At 58.6% G+C, this 20,509-nt stretch overlaps 2 protein-coding genes across 3 annotated transcripts; one reads left to right on the top strand and one right to left on the bottom strand.

The window, feature by feature from the left end:
- The first annotated feature begins 1,058 nt into the window (after positions 1 to 1,058).
- Positions 1,059 to 11,055, top strand: PHF19 (PHD finger protein 19). Of its 2 annotated transcripts, none has more exons than XM_050320029.1 (15): positions 1,059 to 1,175; positions 4,155 to 4,355; positions 4,684 to 4,765; positions 4,879 to 4,974; positions 5,056 to 5,156; positions 5,336 to 5,484; positions 5,795 to 5,890; positions 6,089 to 6,157; positions 6,612 to 6,732; positions 7,265 to 7,332; positions 7,430 to 7,600; positions 7,679 to 7,760; positions 8,001 to 8,086; positions 8,204 to 8,299; positions 8,573 to 11,055. In XM_050320029.1, the coding sequence occupies exons 2-15, from the start codon at positions 4,164 to 4,166 to the stop codon at positions 8,907 to 8,909; spliced, it is 1,746 nt and encodes a 581-aa protein (XP_050175986.1). In that variant the 5' UTR covers positions 1,059 to 1,175; positions 4,155 to 4,163; the 3' UTR covers positions 8,910 to 11,055. The 2 variants fall into 2 exon arrangements, with proteins under 2 accessions (XP_050175986.1, XP_050175987.1); XM_050320030.1 differs by lacking the exon at positions 1,059 to 1,175 and adding an exon at positions 3,086 to 3,106.
- CUTA (cutA divalent cation tolerance homolog) lies at positions 10,872 to 19,770 on the bottom strand. The gene is made up of 6 exons (XM_050320031.1): positions 19,667 to 19,770; positions 17,224 to 17,372; positions 14,228 to 14,287; positions 12,938 to 12,983; positions 12,674 to 12,723; positions 10,872 to 12,123 (listed from the first exon to the last, which is right to left on the bottom strand). The coding sequence occupies exons 1-6, from the start codon at positions 19,745 to 19,747 to the stop codon at positions 12,021 to 12,023; spliced, it is 489 nt and encodes a 162-aa protein (XP_050175988.1). The 5' UTR covers positions 19,748 to 19,770; the 3' UTR covers positions 10,872 to 12,020.
- Between the last annotated feature and the right edge of the window lie 739 nt (positions 19,771 to 20,509).

The following is a 20,509-nucleotide window of genomic DNA, read 5'->3' as shown; positions in this document are numbered from 1 at the left end:
ACCCCCTTCACAGGTGCAGCATCACGACCCCAATGTTTCACGGGAAAGTTTGGTTTCCAATATTGTTTCTTAGCAGGCAGGATTCGGTGTGTTGGAGAGGCAGCTCAGCAGCGTGCTGCTCATCCCCGGCACCTGGGGAGATGCTCACTTGCGGTTCAAGCCTTGTTGCAGGTGTATTTGGAGCCCCAGCTCCTGGTGCTGCAGGAGCTCATCCATCACAGGCAGGAAAATCCCTCTGGACTCGGCTCGCGCTTGGCCCAGCCCCTGTCCCGGGAATCGGCTCCTCCACGGCCCGAGCAGCCTGGAAAACATTGCTTTCTCAGGAGCGCTTTCCAACAAACAGCGAACTTTCAAATTTCTTCTTGGCACCGACCGAAGCGGTTTTTTTCGGTGATAGATTTTTCTCTGTTGAGATTCAGAGAAAGGCTGAAAGGCTGCTCCCGTTTCCAGGAATCCCGGCGAGCACAGGTCGTTCCCTGTCAGGACAATGCTGTGCAGGCACTGCCCGCATCCCATCCCCGCCCGCCCCTCAGTCCTGGAGGCCCCGGGGGTGCCCTTTTCTGGCTGCAGCCACGCGTGGGAGGAGGGGGACCGGCGGGGAGGCCCCGCGTGTGGCGGGGGGTGCCGGTGCCTCTCCACGGGCCGTGGGTGCGTGGCCGGCCCGGGGTGCCCCGTTCTGGCCCCAGGGAGGTCTGGACGGGTCCGAACTGAGCGGAACTGAGCCGAGCCCTGCCGGTCCAGCCCGTGCCCCGCCAGTGTGAGCCGTGTTTGCCGGTGGGTGCCGGTCCGTGTCGTGCTTGACGGTTCGTGCCGGTCCGGTCCGCTCCGAGCCATTTTTGCCGGGCTGAGCCCTGTACGCCGGTCCGAGCCGAGCCGGGCCGTGCTGTGCCTGTGGATGCTGGACGGTGCCAGGTCGTGCCGTGCCGGACCGTGCTTGCGGTGCCGCTCGGTGCCGGTCCGTGCGGTGCCGGGCGGTGCCGCGGGGATGCGCTGCGCTGCGCCGCGGTGGGACCGGACCCGTGGGAGGCGGCGGGGGCGGCCCCGCTAATTGCATAACCGGGACGTCAATGCCGGCGGGAGCGCGGGGTTAGCGCGGGAAGATGGCGCCCCGCGCCCGGCCCCCGCCGCGCCCCGCAGCCCCCCGCGCCCCGGCCGCCCGCTGAGCGCACCCCGCGGTAAGGGCCAGGCGGGGGCACCGGGCACCAGGCGGGACGGGCGCACGGACGGACGGTGGGTGCTGTGGCAGGAGCACCTGCAAAGAGACCAGAGTCAAATATAATTATGTGGCTTCATTCCTGACAGGAAACAGAGGATGCATCTCAAATTATTATTTTTTTTTAATTTAATTTTTGATTGGAGCTCTTGCCCCAGGGCAATGTTACTGTGCTCCCTCCACTGGCAGGTGCCAGCTTTGGGGTGCCCTCTCTGTGCAGAGGCTTTTTGGGGAGGTTACTCCTGCTCACACCTCTGGTGAAGTTGGTCCAGAGTTTGATTTCCGTGTCTCACCATCCACATTCCTGTGGGGAACGACCAACCTGCTGCAAACATCAACCGTGGGGGCTGGGGAGGAGGGTGGTGCTCCCTGAGCCCCACGGGGACAGGCTGGGACAGGAACGGTGCCCTGGGAGTGCCACAATCCACTGGATCTGGGGCAAATCCAGCAGCTCTGACGCAGTGGAGCGAGAAGTGGGATTTATCTGAGGGCAGGGCTGTGGTGGAGGGGTTATTTTAATCCCGAGGTGACTCACGCTATCCCAGCGTGACTCACGTGGAGCTGGGGCCTGGGGCTAGTTAGAGGTGTGGCACAGGATGGCACAGCATGGCACAGGATGGCACAGCGTGGCATGGCATGTTGGACCACCTCCTTCACATTGTGCTGGGCTTTCTTCTCACACAGACCTGCACAGAAGGAGCAGAGCAGCTGCTCAGGAACTGTTTCCCACCCCCTTCACAGGTGCAGCATCACGACCCCAATGTTTCACGGGAAAGTTTGGTTTCCAATATTGTTTCTTAGCAGGCAGGATTCGGTGTGTTGGAGAGGCAGCTCAGCAGCGTGCTGCTCATCCCCGGCACCTGGGGAGATGCTCACTTGCGGTTCAAGCCTTGTTGCAGGTGTATTTGGAGCCCCAGCTCCTGGTGCTGCAGGAGCTCATCCATCACAGGCAGGAAAATCCCTCTGGACTCGGCTCGCGCTTGGCCCAGCCCCTGTCCCGGGAATCGGCTCCTCCACGGCCCGAGCAGCCTGGAAAACATTGCTTCTCAGGAGCGCTTTCCAACAAACAGCGAACTTTCAAATTTCTTCTTGGCACCGACCGAAGCGGTTTTTTCGGTGATAGATTTTTCTCTGTTGAGATTCAGAGAAAGGCTGAAAGGCTGCTCCCGTTTCCAGGAATCCCGGCGAGCACAGGTCGTTCCCTGTCAGGACAATGCTGTGCAGGCACTGCCCGCATCCCATCCCCGCCCGCCCCTCAGTCCTGGAGGCCCCGGGGTGCCCTTTTCTGGCTGCAGCCACGCGTGGGAGGAGGGGGACCGGCGGGGAGGCCCCGCGTGTGGCGGGGGTGCCGGTGCCTCTCACGGGCCGTGGGTGCGTGGCCGGCCCGGGGTGCCCCGTCCTGGCCCCAGGGAGGTCTGGACGGGTCCGAACTGAGCGGAACTGAGCCGAGCCCTGCCGGTCCAGCCCGTGCCCCGCCAGTGTGAGCCGTGTTTGCCGGTGGGTGCCGGTCCGTGTCGTGCTTGACGGTTCGTGCCGGTCCGGTCCGCTCCGAGCCATTTTTGCCGGGCTGAGCCCTGTACGCCGGTCCGAGCCGAGCCGGGCCGTGCTGTGCCTGTGGATGCTGGACGGTGCCAGGTCGTGCCGTGCCGGACCGTGCTTGCGGTGCCGCTCGGTGCCGGTCCGTGCGGTGCCGGGCGGTGCCGCGGGGATGCGCTGCGCTGCGCCGCGGTGGGACCGGACCCGTGGGAGGCGGCGGGGGCGGCCCCGCTAATTGCATAACCGGGACGTCAATGCCGGCGGGAGCGCGGGGTTAGCGCGGGAAGATGGCGCCCGCGCCGGCCCTCGCCGCCCCGCAGCCCTCGCGCCCCGGCCGCCCGCTGAGCGCACCCCGCGGTAAGGGCCAGGCGGGGGCACCGGGCACCGGGCGGGACGGGCGCACGGACGGACGGACGGACGCGCGGGCGGGCGGACACACACACAGACACACAGACAGACAGACAGACGGCGCCGCGGCCGCCTTTGAATGAGCCAATGGCGGCGGGGCCGCGGCCGCCGCCCGGGGCTGCCCGCGGGGACCCCCGGCAGGTGCCGCCGGGGCACGGGGGGGACCCGCCCGGGAGGCTCCGGCCGCTGCTCGGTCCCGGCACGGGGGCGGCGTGGGCGCTGCCACGCGTGTTCGCGGGCAGAGCGGAGGGAGCGCCCGGGAAGGGAGCGGCGGGAGCCTCGTGGGGAGCGGGGGCAGCCCCGGGAGCGGAGCGGGGACCCGGCGGTGCCGCTGCCCCGGGAGCGCGGGGCTCTGCCGGGACTGGGATCCCGCTGCCCATCCCGGGATGATCCCATCAAGGAACGGGAGAGTTCTCATGGACAGCAGGGTCCGCGCAGAGGGGGAATCGTGGGGAGGTCCGCGGCGTGAGGCCACGCGTGCTGCCACGAGGCCACGTGTGTGGCCGTGACGGGAGCGCAGAGGGGAGAAAAGTCCCTCTGCAGTCGTTTCCGTGGGGATCGCAGCTCAGCTCCTTCATCTCCTGCACCCCAAACCTCGTGGTGCTGTCACTGGGCCACCTGGGTGGTGCTGGCACATCCCTGCTCCTGCAGCAGTTCCCGGTGGTTTGGCACCCCGCAAAACTCCTTGGAATTTGTGATTGAAAAATCACAATGAATTTAAACCTTTTATCCCTCACGTGCCCCTTCCCAAAACCGAGCCGTGTGTCCTGGTGCTGCCCGGCCGGGTGGCTCAGTGCTGTGGGAGCTGTCGAGGGTTAATTCCCTAATTCCCTCTTGCTCACCAGTAGCAAAGATTTTTGGCTGCTCCCTGGATTTCACGGAAAGGAACTTGTTTTGGGTGTCCTGAGCCAGGCAGAACTCAGGGATGCTGTGCTCTGCTGATGGACTCGTTGTGTCGCGTCAGGAGGGCAGGTGACAGCGAGTGTGTCCCCTCCAGGTGCTGCTGATGGAGCCCGCCAAGCTCAACCCCCTCATCCGGGATGTCTATGCAGCTGCTGGCCGGGTCCAGCAGGCTCCTGGTGCCAGCTCAGCACGGAGGGGCAGCGGCTGCAGGGAGCTCATGGTGCGGCTGAGCGAGGGGCAGTACGTGCTGTGCCGCTGGACCGACGGGCTCTACTACCTGGGCAAGATCAAGAGGGTAACGTGGGCACCCGGAGGGGAACGTGGGCACCCGGAGGGGAACGTGGGCACCCAGAGGGGAACATGGGCACCCAGAGGGGAATGGGAGCACCTCAAGTGGTGCCAGTGCCATTCCCTGGCTCAGTTTGCGGCTCAAGGGGTTCTGGCTTAGGCTGCAACGTGCCCTTGCTCAGAGGGGCATTTTGGGTTGATGTCCTGCCCTGGGGTGTCACGCCCCAAACCCAACTTCCTGCAGGCCTGAGAGGCAGGATCAGTCACCAGGGAAAATAGGGGAGTGATGGGATGGGGAGCTGAGACACGGTGGTTCTTCCTGCTCTTTCCTGCAGGTGAGTGGCTCCAAGCAGAGCTGCCTCGTCACGTTTGAGGACAACTCCAAGTACTGGGTCCTCTGGAAGGACATCCAGCATGGTGAGTGTTGCCCCATCCTCCCTTCCCACTGCCATGCTGTGGGGCCCTTCCCAGCACTGTGGGGACGTGGCTGTGCCTCTTCCATCTCCCACTGTGCCCTCCCTGTCCCACAGCCGGTGTCCCTGGGGAGGAGCCCAAGTGCAGCATCTGCCTGGGGAAGACATCGGGCCCCAGGAACGAAATCCTCATCTGTGGCAAGTGCGGGCTGGGTGAGTGTGGGCACATCACCCCGGGGGCTGCCCCGTCCCACCCTGGGGGTCCTGTGGCACTGACAGCGAGCCCTCCTGCAGGTTATCACCAGCAGTGCCACATCCCGGTGGCGAGCGGCAGCGAGGGCCCGCTGGGCACGCCGTGGTTCTGCCGCCGCTGCATCTTCGCCCTGGCCGTGCGGGTGAGTGGGGCTGCCCGGGGTGAGTGGGGCTGCCCGGGGTGAGTGGGGCTGCCCGGGGTGAGTGGGGCTGCCTCGGGGTGAGTGGGGCTGCCCGGGGTGAGTGGGGCTGCCCAGGGCTCCCAGCACCCTCTGCCAGGCAGGATGCACCCGTGCTGACCCCATCCCGCTCGATCCCGCAGAAGGGGGGTGCCCTGAAGAAGGGAGCCATTGCCAGGACGCTGCAAGCTGTGAAGATGGTGCTGTCCTACAACCCCGAGCTGCTGGAGTGGGACTCCCCTCACCGCACCAACCAGCAGCAGTGCTACTGCTACTGCGGGGGCCCCGGAGAGTGAGCCCCTGCCTGCCTGGCCCGATTGGTTTTGTGGGGAAAAGATGAGGGTGGGGATGTTTTACCCCAAGAGAGGAGCCCCTGGCTCGCAGGGCACTGCCCTGAGCCAGCAGCTTTGCTGCCCGTGCTGCCTCTGCCATCCTTGTCTCCACTCGCTCCAGGAGCACTGTTTGCACCCACCTCTGGGGCTGCAGGAAATCCGAGTTAGGGACAGACTTCCTCTCCCTGGCTGCAGGGTGTGTGCCTGGAAGGAGGCTGGGGTGGTGGTTGCCACGTGCTGCCCTCACTGTCACCTTCCTGCTGTCCCCAGGTGGTACCTGAAGATGCTGCAGTGCTACCGCTGCCGGCAGTGGTTCCACGAAGCCTGCACCCAGTGCCTCAGTGACCCCATGATGTTTGGAGACCGGTACGTCCCTCCTGGCTTTGGAGGGGACACATCCCCAGCTGGATCTCCGTGATCCACCTGGCACTGACGTGGCTCAGCCACCCCAGGGCAGGCTGTGCTGTCACTGCTGGCACCCTGACCCGTCCCTGTCCCAGCCTGACCCTGCGTGGCTGTGGGAGTGACTCCCACCCCCAGCTGTCCCTCCCTGCTGTTTTGCAGGTTCTACGTGTTCTTCTGCTCCGTGTGTAACCAGGGGCCCGAGTACATCAAGCGCCTGCCCTTGAGATGGTGAGAGCCAGGCCCTGGCTCCTCTGGGGTGTGCCAGGGTGGCCATGGGGCACTGGACTGGCTGAGCCCTGCAGGTGTTCAGGACCATGCACCCTGGTCTAGTGAAAAGTGTCCCTGCCCACAGCAGGGGATTGGAACTGGATGATCTTAAAGATCCCTTCCAACCCAAACCATTCTAGGATTCTGTATTTGGGGTTCCCCCCAGCTGCAGGCAGTGTACCCCCCTTCCCTCCCCAAAACTCCAGGGATGCTGTCTTGGCTGTGACATCCCCCAGGATGCACCTCTGGACTGGGTTGCTTCCCCTGTGAGGTGTGGGAATGGTCTCAGGTTCCAGCAGTGGGTTTTGGGAGGACCTGTGAGTTGCTGTGGCACTGGCAGAGCAGGGAATCACGGTGGGTACTGTCCTGTGGGGAAGGGGTGGGCTGCTGACCCTCTGCCCCCCCTTGGCTGCAGGGTGGATGTCGTCCACCTCGCCCTCTACAACCTGGGTGTGCAGAGCAAGAAGAAATACTTTGACTTTGAGGAGATTTTGGCCTTTGTGAACCACCACTGGGATCCGCTGCAGCTCGGGAAGGTACCAACACACAGGGCCAGAGCAGAGTGTCCCACTGGGCAGTGTCTGTGGTGGAGGGGGGGACCCCTGAGCTGGGAATGGTGTCAGCCCCTGGGCTGGAGTGGGCAGGGGGTGTAGAGCAGGAAAGGACACGCCCATGTGTTGGCAGTGCCGCTGTGCCAGCAGCCCCATGCCACCGAGCTTGGGCACCTCTGCCAAACCCCAGCTCCTTCAGCACCTGGGATGGGTGCTTCCTGCTCCAAGTGAGCTTAATCACCTTCCTCTGGGCTGGGATTGCCCTTGTTGGGGTGCCAGAGCTGACACATTTCCCAGTTGGAGCCGGGCCTGGAGGAGCAGGAACACCAAGGCGTGTTGGGAGCCTGTGCCTGCCGTGGGATGGGTCGGCTCCCTGGAGGTGCCAACCCAGGCCTTGGCATCCTTCCCTCCCTGGCCTTGAGCACGAGCTGAAAGCCGGAGTTTGGGTTCCCCCATCTGTCTGGATTTTGTATAACCCCAGAGGGTGCCGAGCCCTCCTGACCCCGCTCTCCCACAGCTCACGGGCACCCCGGTGTCAGAGCGCGGCCCCCACCTCCTCAACGCCCTCAACAGCTACAAGAGCAGGTGAGTCCCTGGCGAGGGGACAGGGTGGGGTGCAGGACACAGGCTGTGCTCCTGTGCCCACCCTCCCCCGGGCTGAGGGCTGTTCCCTCCCCTGCAGGTTTCTGTGCGGGAAGGAGATCAAAAAGAAGAAATGCATCTTCCGCCTGCGCATCCGCGTGCCCCCGAACCCCCCCACCAAGGTGCTGCCCGAGAAGGGCCCGGGCGAGGGCGAGGGCGGCTCCTGCGAGCTGAAGAAGAGGAGCAGAAGCAGATGTGTCCACAAGGATGGGTGAGTGGGCTCCTTGACCCCGGGGCACCCCCTGCAGCGGTGCCCTGTGCCCCCCTCACGGCCCTCTCCTCTGCTCAGGCTCCTGCCACTGCAGCAGCACCAGCGGCGAGCGGCCAAGCGCAAGAGGGCCAAGTTCCTGCTGGAGGATGCCATTCCCAGCGTGAGTCCTTCTCTTCTCCCCCTGCTCTGTGCAGCCGTCCTGGGATCTGGTGGATGAGCGGGATCCCTGCAAGGTTTCCCTGCTCCTGTGGGCAGGGAGAGCCCCTGTCCCTCCCCTGGGAAAAGTGGGCTTGGCACAGAGCACTTCCCGTGGGCAGGAGGGTGGTGGTGCCAGTGCTGGGGGGCACGGGCAGCACCCCTCTGCCAGGCAGTGACGAGTGAGCTTGTTTTTGTGACACAGAGTGACTTCACCTCTGCCTGGAGCACCAACCACCACCTGGCCAGCATCTTTGACTTCACGCTGGATGAGATCCAGAGCCTGAAAAGGTCTGTGGGGCTGGGCCGGGGGCGTGGGGGGCCAGGGTGCTGCTTGTGCCAGGCTGGGGCTGACACTGCATGCCATGCCATGCCATGCCATGCCATCCCATCCCATCCCATCCACAGTGCCAGCTCAGGACAGACGTTCCTCTCAGATGTGGACTCCACGGATGCCGCCAGCACCTCAGGCTCGGCCACCACGAGCCTCTCCTATGAGTCCAGGTGAGGGCTGTGCCCTTTGCCCCCTCTCAGAGGGGTCCCAGTGGCATGGCCAGGAGGGTGAGGGGCCTCATGTCCTGGCACAGGGCTGTCCCATGTCAGGGAGGAGCCTTTGCCCCCGGTGTCCCAAAACGGGCCGGTGGTCCCAGAGCAGCCCTGCTGTGCTGGGCATGCAGGGTCAGGGCCCTCAGTCCTTGCCAGGCTCCCTCAAATTCCAGACACGGCGTGGGGCACCTTTGGGTGCTGCCCTCACCCTGCTCTGTCCCTCCCTGGCAGCCAGAGGACCGTGGGCAGCCGCAAGCGCAAACTGGCAGCCCCCAAGTGCAGGGGAGGGGACAGGGGCGGCCGCCCGGCCCCGGGCACCCCCGAGGGCAGCGAGGAGACCCCGGGCGGCCCCGAGCACCCCGACGGTGGCGGCATCGACAGCCACACCTTCGAGAGCATCAGCGAGGACGACTCGTCGCTCTCCCACCTCAAGTCCTCCATCAGCAGCTACTTCGGGGCCGCGGGCCGGCTGGTCTGCGGGGAGAAGTACCAGGTGCTGGCGCGGCGCGTGACGCTGGAGGGGAAGGTGCAGTACCTGGTGGAGTGGGAAGGCACGACCCCCTACTGAGCCCTGCCAGCCCTGAGACCTCTCCTGGAGCCAAGCCAGAGGAGATGGGGGCGCTGGGGCAGTCCTGGCCTGGAGGCAGAGGAGGGTGCTGGTGCCCCCGGGAGCCTCCGCGGGTGGAGGCAGCGCCCGCGCCAGCACCGCCAGTGGTGCTGCCAAGGAACGGAACCTAAAGCCTTGATGCTCTTTTTTTTTAAAATTTTTTCTTATTTTAACAATTTTTAGTTTCTTGGCCAGTTTTTTTCCTGGCTGGGAGCGTGGCCCAGCCACACTCTGCTGGTGGAGCCTTTGGCCGAGCCCAAGGCACCATCACGATGGTGGTAAGAGCAGTGAGTGGCTCTGACCCCTCCAGAAGGGTCCCCTGGCACAGCTGGGGAAGCCACTTTGGGGGACACCCCACAACCTGCTCACATGGATGGAGGTCAAAGCCTGACTTGTCCCTGCATCCCAGCCTTACAGAGCAGCCTCGAGGGGGTCCCAGTGCCCAAGCACAAAGCCCCTCCTCCCCCCAGTGCTTTCCCAGCCCCTCACTGTGCCTGTGGGAAAAGAGGGGTGACTCTTGGGGTTTTCTGCCTCAATCCTAAATCCATTCATTAAAGGAATGTGGTTTGTTTTAAATGAGGGGAGCAAACAGCCCACGTGTGGCTTTCACGGCCACAGGGCAGACGTTGGTGGCTGCTCTCACCTCTCAACCTGAACTGCCTGTGATGCTGCACCAGCTTCATTTCCCTGTTCTGACAATCATGACCCTGGAAGAGATTGGCCAAAAGATCCTCCTTTGCCTTAAAGCACTTAAAGGGCACTTCACAGACTGGAGCCCGAGGCCTTTGTTCTCACAGGAATCTTCACCCTGAACGTGCCAAACCAGCAGACAAAACCAAAAAGGCTGAAGAGGACAGTGGGGACGTGGGGAGGGGGTTGTGCCAGTGCCTCCCTGGAGAGCACTTGATGTTTGGGAACACCTGGGGTTGATTTGTCTGTGGGAGGGAAGGAACAGCCCCCTTCTCTAACAAGGCAACACTGCCAGGTTGGGCAGGAGCAAAGCAGTTGGCTTTTTAAAAAAGATTCTAATATCAGATATATTTGTTAGATTTTTTTTTTCTTAAAAGATATATATATATATTTAACGTTGTCCTCCTTGTCTCTCCCCCATCCCACCACGGCTGTCCCATGGGATGGAGGGTGGGTGGGCTGGGTGGTCTTGCTCCATCAGCAGATCCTGTCCTGCAGCCCCATCACCGTCCATACCTGTGCCTGTGGGATCTGCTGACCAGAGGGTGAGTTGAAAAGGTTGTTTTACTGAAAAAGTACTTAAAAAAATCCCTCAGTGTAGCTGACCCGTGCTGTGGTGCAGAGCAGCAGCTTCTCTGCAGCCTGGGGGGTGGTTTGGGCCAGGCAGGAGCTGGTTCAGTGCCTGGAGAAGGAGCCTGAGGATCTGGCTCTGGATCAAAGCACTGTCACTGCTTCCTCAGGGCTGCCCAGTGCCCTGTGCTGGGGGACAGGCTGTTGGCCCCTTGTGCAGGGACAGCTTTGGGAGGGAAGGCTCTGTCCAGCTCCCAGCCATGAGATGGTTTGGGCTGAGGGCTCAGCTGTGCCTTGGGGAGTGGTGCTTGGCACCCTCAGGGTCTGCATCCAGAGGAACCCCATCCTTTAGGGATGTGTGCTGCCAGGCCCCCATCCCTGGCAGGGCGGGGTCCAGCAGCTGGATCACTCCCCATCCTGCCTGGGCTTTGTCACCAAAGGATCCCTTAAAATGTTTCCCTTCCTCGAGTGCCTTGGGAGCCCCTGCCAAGGGCTGTGCCAGGCCGAGCAGGGTCACTCCTGTGGGATGTGCCAGTGGACATCACAGCCACAGCAGCACCCACGGGATGGGGCCCCTCTCACTGGGGGCCACGTGGTTCCTCTCTGTTCCCTCTCATTCCCTCCTGGCTTCTTGCAGAGAATTGAATGTGGAGCCTTTGAAAGTATTTTTGTTGCAGAGTATATTTTGCATTCGCTGTAATCGAGATTATAACGGCTCTGTGCACCTTCTGATTTCTGAGTTCAGGTTGCTGCTTGTAATAACCAACTCTCCTTATACCCAAGTTGTAATTAATATGTCTGATGTTCTGGTGTACAATTAAAAAGTCTTTTTTTTTTTTTCTTCTTTTTTAACATCACTGTTATTTTGTAGTGTGAGGATTTTTGGGTTTGGGCTCTGGAGGTCAGTCCGTGCTCCTGGGGGGATGCCCAGTGCCCACCATGGTGCTACTGTTTATTCCCTTCCCATAAATCCTCGATATCATCCCATAAGTTATATCCCAATAAACTATTAACAAGCATCTTTTTGCAAGGTTAAGCTTGGCCTGGGCAAAAAGTCACCGTTCAGGCTGGGGTGAGGGATGCAGGGCTGGGGTGAGGGATGCAGGGCTGGGGTGAGGGATGCAGGGCTGGGGCAATGTCCTGGTCCTGTTGGCACTTGGGTTCCCTGGGCTGGCCATGGAAGTTGCCCAGTTCATCCCAGCTCATCCCAGCTCATCCTGTCTCCGTGGCAGGGCAGGGTCACACGTGTACTGCTCGTGGCTCTGGGTAGTTCCTTGTGGCATCTGCTCATGTTTGCTGCTTCCCTGGATCCTGGGAGGCTGCAGTGCAGTTTCCTGACAGCAGGAGCCGGCACATCGGGGGGTGCCCAGCCACATCCTGCTGCCTCGGGGCTGGGGGAGAGCAGGGCAGGATGCTGGCACCGAGCAGGGGGGCCAGCCAGGGTTCAGGCACTGGCTGTGGGCACACATGGAACTGGAGGGGCTGCCAGGCCATGGCTTCCAGAAGGAATTTGCTGCTGGCTGCCTGAAAGAGCTGAAAGAGCCCCCAAGTGCTGCAGTGGCCTGACGTGAGCATCTCTGTATCCTCATCCCCAATGGTGCAGCCTTTCCCTCCTCAGCCTGCACCAGCTCTGGGCTGCTCAGAGTTCCCTGCTCAGGCCGAGGAGAGGATGTTTCCAGTGCAAACAAAATTCCCAATCCCAAACTTCTTTGTTCCAGCAAGCCCAAGGAGACAGAAGCTGCCTCCTCGCACGTAGGTCCTGCCTGCCCAGGGGGACCCGCAGGGCTCCCAAAACTGAGGTGACCTTTCCAGTCAGTCCCGTGGGACGTTTTCCTCGATCCATTTGAGGTAGAGAGGGTTTCCTTGGTCGATAGGCAGGCTGATGATCTCGGGGATTTCAAAGGGATGGATGGATCTGAAGTGGAAACAGCCGCACAGCAGCAGTGTCAGCACAGCTCCCGGCGCAGGAAGCCGAGCTCCCGGCTCCCAACCGCTCATCCCAGCCCTGCCCCGCGCTCCCCACCGACTTCAAAGCGCCCGCAGCTTCTTTTTGCCATGTGGGAATTTTGCTTTGAGTTTGGGGTTTACCACAGGCAGCAGCAGCCCCACTGCCGGGGGTCTGGCCCAAAGCTGGCTGTGCTCGCCCTGAGGGGCTTGGGGAAAGCAGGAAATCCTGCCAGGAGGCTGCCAGGGAATAGCCTGTGTGAGGAGAAGGAGGATCCCTCCTCATACCCGGCATGGAGGGGGTGGTTGAAGCCCAACAGTTGGTATTTCTGCCAACTTTTTCCTTTTTGTGCTGATGCCACCTCCGGGTTTTTCTGGCTCATGGGTGCAGCGGGAGCACTTCACCATACCCTGGGTGGGAAGGGGCTCAAGGAACTCCCAAACCTGAGCAGGAGAGGACAGCCTACCTTGGACTGGGTACCCAGTGCTCCCCCAGAGCTCCCACAGAGCCAGAGCCTCACCTGACGTAGTTGGACAATTCCCCTATTTTGGATGTCCTGGTTTTCACGATCTGTGGAGAGTAAAAACACCAAAACACACAGGGAGATCCTGCACCTGCAGTTCCACTGCTCCCATCCAGCACTGCCATGCCCACAGACAGGTGTTTGGGATCCTATTCCAAACCGTGGGCAGGTTGGTGCCACCCTCCCCAAACCTCCCTCGCAGCCCTTTTCTGCTGGGGTCGTTTGTGATGGGAATTTGTGAGGCACGGAATGATCACTTACCAGCAGTATTTCAGTGGATTCTTCCAGCTCCCCTTTCCAGAAATACCTGGATTTAAAAGAAAAGCAGCATCAGCAGATCCAGCTCTGTCTGCAGCCCTGCCAGTCCCTCTAGGAGTTATTTGCCCTGCTTGGTGCTTTCCTCAAGTGGCTGTTTCTTTACCAAGTGGCTCAAAAAGCATCGCTGGCCCCAAAACCGCTGAGCACGTGACTGAGCACCCTGGATTTATGGAGCAGAGCCTCCTGGGCTGTGCCAGCCTCCAGAGGGCTGCCCAGGGGGGATGCCAGGGCGAATTTGCTGGGACTGGGGTGTCCGTGGGGGGCTGTGGGGGTGGCCCCGCTCTGAGCAGCGGCCGAGGGACGGCACCTGCAGGGATTGCATCGGGAGGCTGAGCACGGCAGCACTCCCTCCTTTCCTCCTCTCCTTCCCTGCAGGAGAGGAGATGTACTTGTCATGAGTCAGATGTGACCTTTCCAAGCAGTGCCAGAAGGCCGTGGTGATTTCATCTGCACGCTGGGGCTCCTGCGCTGGGAGGGCTCGGAGGCGTCGCGGAGTCTCCGGAGCAGGGCCCGGAGCAGGAACCACCTGGAGCAGCCAGGGCTGGGCAGGAGCAGCTCTGCTCGGGCTGTGGGGGCTCTTGGGGAGTGATGGACGAGGGGAAGGTGGTTATTAACGGGTCTGCCCTGTTTCAGCAGCCTCTGCCTGGCTATGGGAGAGCCTGGCGGGTGCACTGGGAGAACCCCTCCTGCAGGGAGGCTGAGGTGGGATCTGCTCCCCTCTTCTGGCAGGGCCAGGGTGTTCCCGTGAGGAAAGAGCTGAGGAAAGGGCTTTGCTCTTCAACCCCTCTAACCAGTGCAATCCCTCTGTGTGGATGGCTGAGGACACCTGCAGAGCAGGTTGTGGTTCAAGGTCAAAGATCCTGGTCTGTCTTCCCTCCCGAGAGTGCTGCTCAGTATTGTAAAGGCCTTTTCTGGTCCCTGTCTGGGCTTCTTTTTAGAGCCTCTAATAACAGGCACCACGTCCTCAGGACCATAAATCCTGGATTGCTGGATCTCCCTGTAGCCAAGGAACCAATAAACAAATGGTCCCCACGGGCAGTCAGAGCATCTGCACTCCTTAATGAGCCTGGAGCACGGTGAGGCTCCTCTCTCCCATCTGCACCAACAAACAGACCCAGCAGCCTTCTGGAAACTGCCTCCTCTGCCCAGGGCCACGAGGTGTCCATCTCCTCCTTTCCTCCCTGGAGAGCCTGGGTTTGCCTCCTCCACTGGGGAATGTTGAGCCCAACTTACAAGGCCGAGCTCTTGGGCAGGATGTTCACCTGGGCAGCCAGCTTCTTATCCATGATGGCCCTGGGGGAGACAGGAGGGGAGTCAGTGCCAGCCCAGCTGAGTGCTCAACCCCACATATTCCCTGGTGCTGCCCTGGACTGCCACCAGCAGCTGGGACACAGGAGATGTGGAATTTTGGGTTACTTATTACCCCGAGAAAGCTGAGGCAAAGGTGACCTTCAGCTGGAGCTGCTTCAGCTCAGGCCCTCCTGACAGGGCTCTGGGACCCTCCCTGCTGTCCCTCTGTGCCAAGAAGGAAGGTTGGGTGTTTCTCCTGGCCTGGATGGTGCCAGGACCCTGCCCAGTGTCACCCCTGTGCCCCCCTGGCTGTGGGGCCACAAGAGCCGGGGCTGGGATGGACGGGAAGAGGTTTGTCTCCCACTCATGTATTTACAGTCTCAAACTGTGCCTCTTCCTCACAGAGCAGCCTCAATGTGGATCTTGTTAAATTAACAACATCAAGGTTTTTCTACCCAAAATGTCCTAGAAATCTGAAGCCCAAACAAATTCCTTCCCTGCGGCTGCCCCCGTTCCTTGTGGGCTGGTTTGTTGTTGCAGAGCTGCCTGGCCCTGCCAGCACAAGTGATACTTGGGTGATTACAGACTGCTGAAGCAATCTCAGGGTGGATTTTCAGAAGAAAGGGGTAAATGATGTGTTTTGTGACCACAGCAATGTCTGGCCCTGCTCAGGGAGATGCAGCCCCAGCCCCTGCAGGGAGCTCTTTCGGGGCACTCGGTGACCTCACCTTTGGTTTTCTTTAACACTGTCCTCCCCAGGAATTACTCCCTCCCAAGGGCTTTGGCAATGCAACATTTAACTTCTAGAGGAGCCTGAACTGCAGAGGAGACATTAGCTATTACATACTGGAGGCCTTGATTCAACAGCCTGCAAAAATTAACTCTTGGTGAGGTAAAGAACTAAACCCATTCCAAGTAATTCAAAACTCTCTGCAGAATGGGTTTGGCTCAGAGCAAGTTAATACTTTTTTACCCTTACATACAATGTGTGGATGGAGGAGACTATGAACAAACTGGACCCTGCTAACTGCTGGGATGGTGTTTAATGTTTACAGACAAAGGTTATGGACGTGGACTGGTGGCCAGAGGGGAGAGTGTCCAAGAAGGCTCAGGGTTGTTTGCTCTCACCATGTGTGGGCAGTTCCAGGCATTTAATGCTCGTGGAGCATCTTGAGTTAATCTTTAGACCCACAAACTGCAGCAGCACGAGCAGAGACACCCCTGCTGTGACTGTTGTGTCACACATGGCACAAATCACTTCAGTTTTGCTGCCTGAGACGTGCAAGTGGCTTTAGCACAGGGGATTTTTGATTTGGGTGCTCTGCCCCAGTAAACTGAGATACCAGCTGAGATCCTGAACTTGGTTCTAGCAAGCTGAGCAGGAACAAGTGGACACCACGGGAATGGGGAACATTATAAGGAGCTGAATGTGATCTGTGGAAAACAACTGCATAATACATGATAGCTTTGGGTTGGGCACTTAATGTGTGTCTCTTTGTCCTTGGCTCACAACAGAACCTGAATGGAGACAGATTAAATATTAATGAGCTGAAAAGCAAAGCAAATGATATGCACTGAGCAGTGCAAGGGAAGAATAAACAGCACAGGAAAAAGGTGTGTGGGAAAATGAGCATGAAGCCCTCATGTCACCCTCTACAACCATGGCTCATCCACCCAAATTCCAGAACAAAGGAACAGTCACCCCACCAGTAAAACCACAACCAAAGTACAAATATCTCAGCCATGGGGGGGCGGGGAGGATTTATTTCCTCTCCCTTCCCTGCAAGACGAGGAACAAAGAGTGGAAAATATTTGCAGAGCTGTTAAGATGAGGCATTTTCAGGCACTGAGGCTCTTTTCACCAGCCATTTACAGTTACTCCCTTTTTTAGTGCAGACATAATTCCACTTGAATTTCTTAGTACAGTTGCAGCATTTAAGGTGACACAGAATCCCTTTCAGGGGCCTGACCAACTGTTTGGGAGCACTTCACTGGAGCAGGAGGGTTCTTGGCAAGCAGCAGGGGAGCAGGGAAAACAGCCCAGGAGGTGTTGCAGGAAACTTCACGGTCCATCATAAACACTTCCCCAGTCAGCACAGGTTCAGGGCTTCGAACAAACCATCTATTGAGTCAGGCACTGACAGATGTGTGAAAAAAAAGACCAACCCTGCATGCAAAATCTCATGCAAAGTATCTCATATATTCAAACAGAAGGAAAAAAAAAAATGGAGGTAAAGCCCTCGCTCGCTGAGTTTCTGGTGGGCAGAGTGCAGCTCCCAGGGGGGACCTCAGCAGTGTTTGGTGTGGATCTCCTTTCACCTTTTCTGTACTTGAATGACATGTGTTTGTCCCTATCTACAAATGCCCCTCCTGGCATTTTGCTGTCTGCTGTTCCAGAGAAGAAGAAAAACTGTGGTGGGTCAGGGAACGAGAGGCTGGGGCTTGGTCCATCTGGGGACACAGAGATTCAGGGCCATGGCTTTAAAATGGGCCTTGCAAACGAGAGGCAGTGGAATAAATTGCTAATTACTTGATGTTACCATGGCATTGACTTCAGAGGTAACTGTCAGGTCTCTTTGAGACAGAACAGCTCCTGATGAGGGGGTTTGTGACACAGAGAGAGAGTCAGTGAGAGTGATGCTCTGGTACCAGAGAATCATTGGTTTGGATTGGAAGGGATCTTAAAGGTCATCTCATTCCACCCCCTGCCATGGGCAGGGACACCTTCCACTAGCCCAGATTGCTCCAAGCCCCATCCAACCTGACCTTGGACACTTCCAGGGATCCAGGGGCAGCCACAGCTTCTCTGGGCAGCCTGTGCCAGGGCCTGCCCACCCCAGAAATGCAAAACAGCACAGATCCCCTTGAGGGCCAAGGGAAAGCTTCACTGCACAGGGAGCAGCTCGGGACCCACCGAAGCAGGGGGGGCATCTCCGTACCTGGCGATGTCCTTGGCGATCTGCTCGTTGAGGCAGTTGATGAAGGCCATGGAGCTGCTGCCAGGGATGTAGGTGCCGGTGAGGGCCGAGTGCAGCTGCAGGGCCAGGCCCCTCAGCAGCGGGGACATCAGCACTGCCAGCGTCACCACCTCCAGGAGGCACCGGGGGGGGGTGTGGGAAGAACACAGGTGAGGATGGCAGGGCAAGCACTCTGGAAAACTCAGCATTTACATGTCTGTGTCTGGGGGGACGTTCCCAGGCTCCTCCCAGCGCTTTGGGGTTTAGGGGAGAACATGCTCACAGGGGGATTGATTCCACTCCAAAGGGGACAGGAGAGGGGCAGTTTTGAGGCTGTATCAGCCCCACCTTGGCTGTGGGAGGTCCCCCCTGGACTATCAGGGGTTACAAAACCCCCTCACGGCTCAGCAGCCAGGACTGGGTTTCCACAGCAGAATAAATACACCTTTCTGTGCTAAAAAAGGCACAAAAAGGGAATGGCTCCCACCCCAAGCACATCTTTTCCTGCTGAGGACCCATCCTGCAGCCATCCTTCAGCCAAGGGTGTGCCAAGGGTCCATCCCTCTGGGAAATGGGGCCAGGACCCTCTGCCTGCCCGGGGATGGGGATGGGGGAGGGAGAAGAGCAGCGTGCCAGGTAGGGATTTGTCCATGGGAAACAGATTTGGGCAGGAGCCTGATGGGGGACCAGAGCCCCAACCTGTGCACCTGCAGAGCTTTCATCCTGCCCTGTCAGCCCAGGAGGATTATTCTCCTTTGCAGCCCATCCAAGCTATGCCACAGCCTGCAAGGGAGGGCAAGACTTTGAGGCAACTTTTAAGTTCCTTACACCCTAATTATCTGACTACTGCCAGTGCAACTGGATCCTTTTGGGGCCAGCAATCCGACTGGCACATCCCAGGGCTGTGGGGCTGCACAAACAGCACCGCTGTCCCCGTGGCCTGGCAGGGCACAGCAACAAGTGGGTTTTGCTGGGAATCAACTGCCATTCTTGGCAAGCCCCTTCACTGCTGCTTGTGCTCACATGCCATAAACAGACTGGTAAAAACACATCATCATCTCAGCAGGGATGCTGCTGGAGAGGGAGGTGGGTCTGGAGTGCTGAGGAGCAGGCAGGGACAGGGCTGCAGCACTCGCAGGCTCTCCCAGCTGCTCTTCCCTTTGTCTTTTGTTTTTGACACAAACAGCATCTGGCCCTGGTTCAGCTGCAGTGATTAAAACATGCTCATAAGACTAAGAATATATTCCTTTTCCCCCCCTTATTTCCACTCTCCTTTGTCCTCTGAAAATCCTCCCATTACAGTGCCAATGTCAAATTCTTTTTTTTTTTTTTTTAAAAGATTGAATTAAAAATCTCTCTTGTCACCACAAAGTCAAGAGCTCTTTTCCATTTGGAAAATGACTGATGTGTTCTATTGCTCGTCTCCTCTTTTCCAATCCATTTGAGGAAATATTCTTTGTTATCCCAAGGTTTCTCATAATAATTTTTAGAGCTCCTTCTGTGCTCTTTTTTTCCCATTAAGCCATTTAACAAATATACAACAAGCCCCAGGAGCTACTCAGAGAATTACAAGCCAAGCAGGGATATGCTGGTGTACCTATTTTTCAGATTAAAATGTAATCATTGCTCCTGGCTCAGGAAATAAAAAAAATCCAACCTGTTCAGCCCGGTGATCATTAATCTTCTTGGAAGATGTATGTGCATAAATCCCCAGGACCATTTGTGATTGAATATCAGAACAAATATGAGCACTTTCTTTTCTGGGGGGGTGTTTCCCTGCTTTTTATCTCTGAAGAGAAAGATAAAAGACCCTCACCCCCCCCTTTTTTTTTTTTCCTAGAATAATTGTATTTGCTAAGAGGTGGTGGAAAAGAGGAGTGAAACTTCAGGATTCCTGCCTGATAAACCAAATAAACTCAAATATTGAACAAAACTGAAAACACTCCTGTCAGATTTTAAACACTTCACTGAAAAGAACCCAACAGCAAAAATGACAGTTGAGTTCAGAGAGACTCAGATTTCTGCAATATTTGTTTTGGCTTTGCTGAATTAAAAAACAAACCAGCTTTAGAATCGCCACGTTAGGACCTTCTGCCTAGTTTTGATGAGGTTGTGTGTTAAAAAAAAAAAAAAAGCCAGCAAACAACACCACCCAAACACAACTCGTGGCAACGCTGAGTTTGCCCCGAGCTTTCCTGAGAGCGAGTGGGGAAAACAAACAAACAAACCAACAAACAAACAAACTCCTTGGAAATTCGCTTTGCTCTCGGCAGAGACGGGGAGGACATGGATTGGTGCAGAGGTTCCCTTGGAAAGGCACGGGCAGGTATTTCCAGGGTTGCGTGGTGAGGGTCGATGTCCCCAGCGGGTCACCCGTGTCCCCCCCATCCCCATCCCCATCCCAGAGCCAGAGGCTCTCACTTACCAGCAGCAAAGTGCCCCTGCCTGGCCGGGCACAGCCCTGGGCAGCGGATGGCAGCGGGCAGCGCTGGCTCAGCCACTCCATGGCCGTCCCCTCCGTCCCTTCCACCTGCTCTGCCCGAGCTGGGAGCGCTGCCTGGGCAGGCTGCCCGCGGGAGCACAAACTCCTCCTCCTGCTCCTCTTCCTCCCCGGCTGGCACAGCCTGCCCAGCGAGGGGCAGGGGTAGGGGACACACACACAGGGTTCTGTCCCCTCCCTGCACCTGCCTCACCCGCAGGGCTGGGGGCACGGATGGCCCAAAAGTGGGGACAAACCAAGCCCTGGGGGGTATGGTGTTATCAAACTCCTGCCCCGGTATGTGCTGGGAAATCCCTCTCTCCGGTGCTGTCCCCGGTGCTCTGGGACCTGCTGATGCCACTTGTCACTTTAGCTTTGAATTCCCCAAATATAAACCAGTTATCTTCTCAGATTTAATGCTGTCAGGGCTCCGTACTCTTCAGTTCTCCCTGTGCTGTCCCCGGTGCTGTGAGACCCTTGATGCCACTTGTCATTTTTGCTTTGAATTCCGCATCCATAAAGGAGTTATTTTCTCAGATTTATGTTGTCAGGGCTCTGTACTCTTCAGATTGAAACCATCAGGCAGCTGCCAGGTCCTGTTGTGTTGTTTGTGCCTGAAACCTCCAGCAAGGAGGAACCGAGCGCTGCGTTCTGTCTCACCCCATTTATTTGGGTTCCTGTCGGACCTTGACTGTGTTCCTGCTGTAACTTTATTGAGCTCCCATCAGTTCCCACATTCCAGCCTGGATTTAGAACCTGCCCCTCCGTGCTCTGGAAGGTGCTGAGGAC

This window comes from Myiozetetes cayanensis, unplaced genomic scaffold, assembly GCF_022539395.1.
Source record: "Myiozetetes cayanensis isolate MyiCay16 unplaced genomic scaffold, myiCay2020 scf23, whole genome shotgun sequence".
Taxonomy (NCBI): Eukaryota; Metazoa; Chordata; class Aves; order Passeriformes; family Tyrannidae; genus Myiozetetes; species Myiozetetes cayanensis.
Note: the sequence above shows the minus strand (reverse complement) of the source record. Positions and strands in the feature narration are given on the sequence as shown.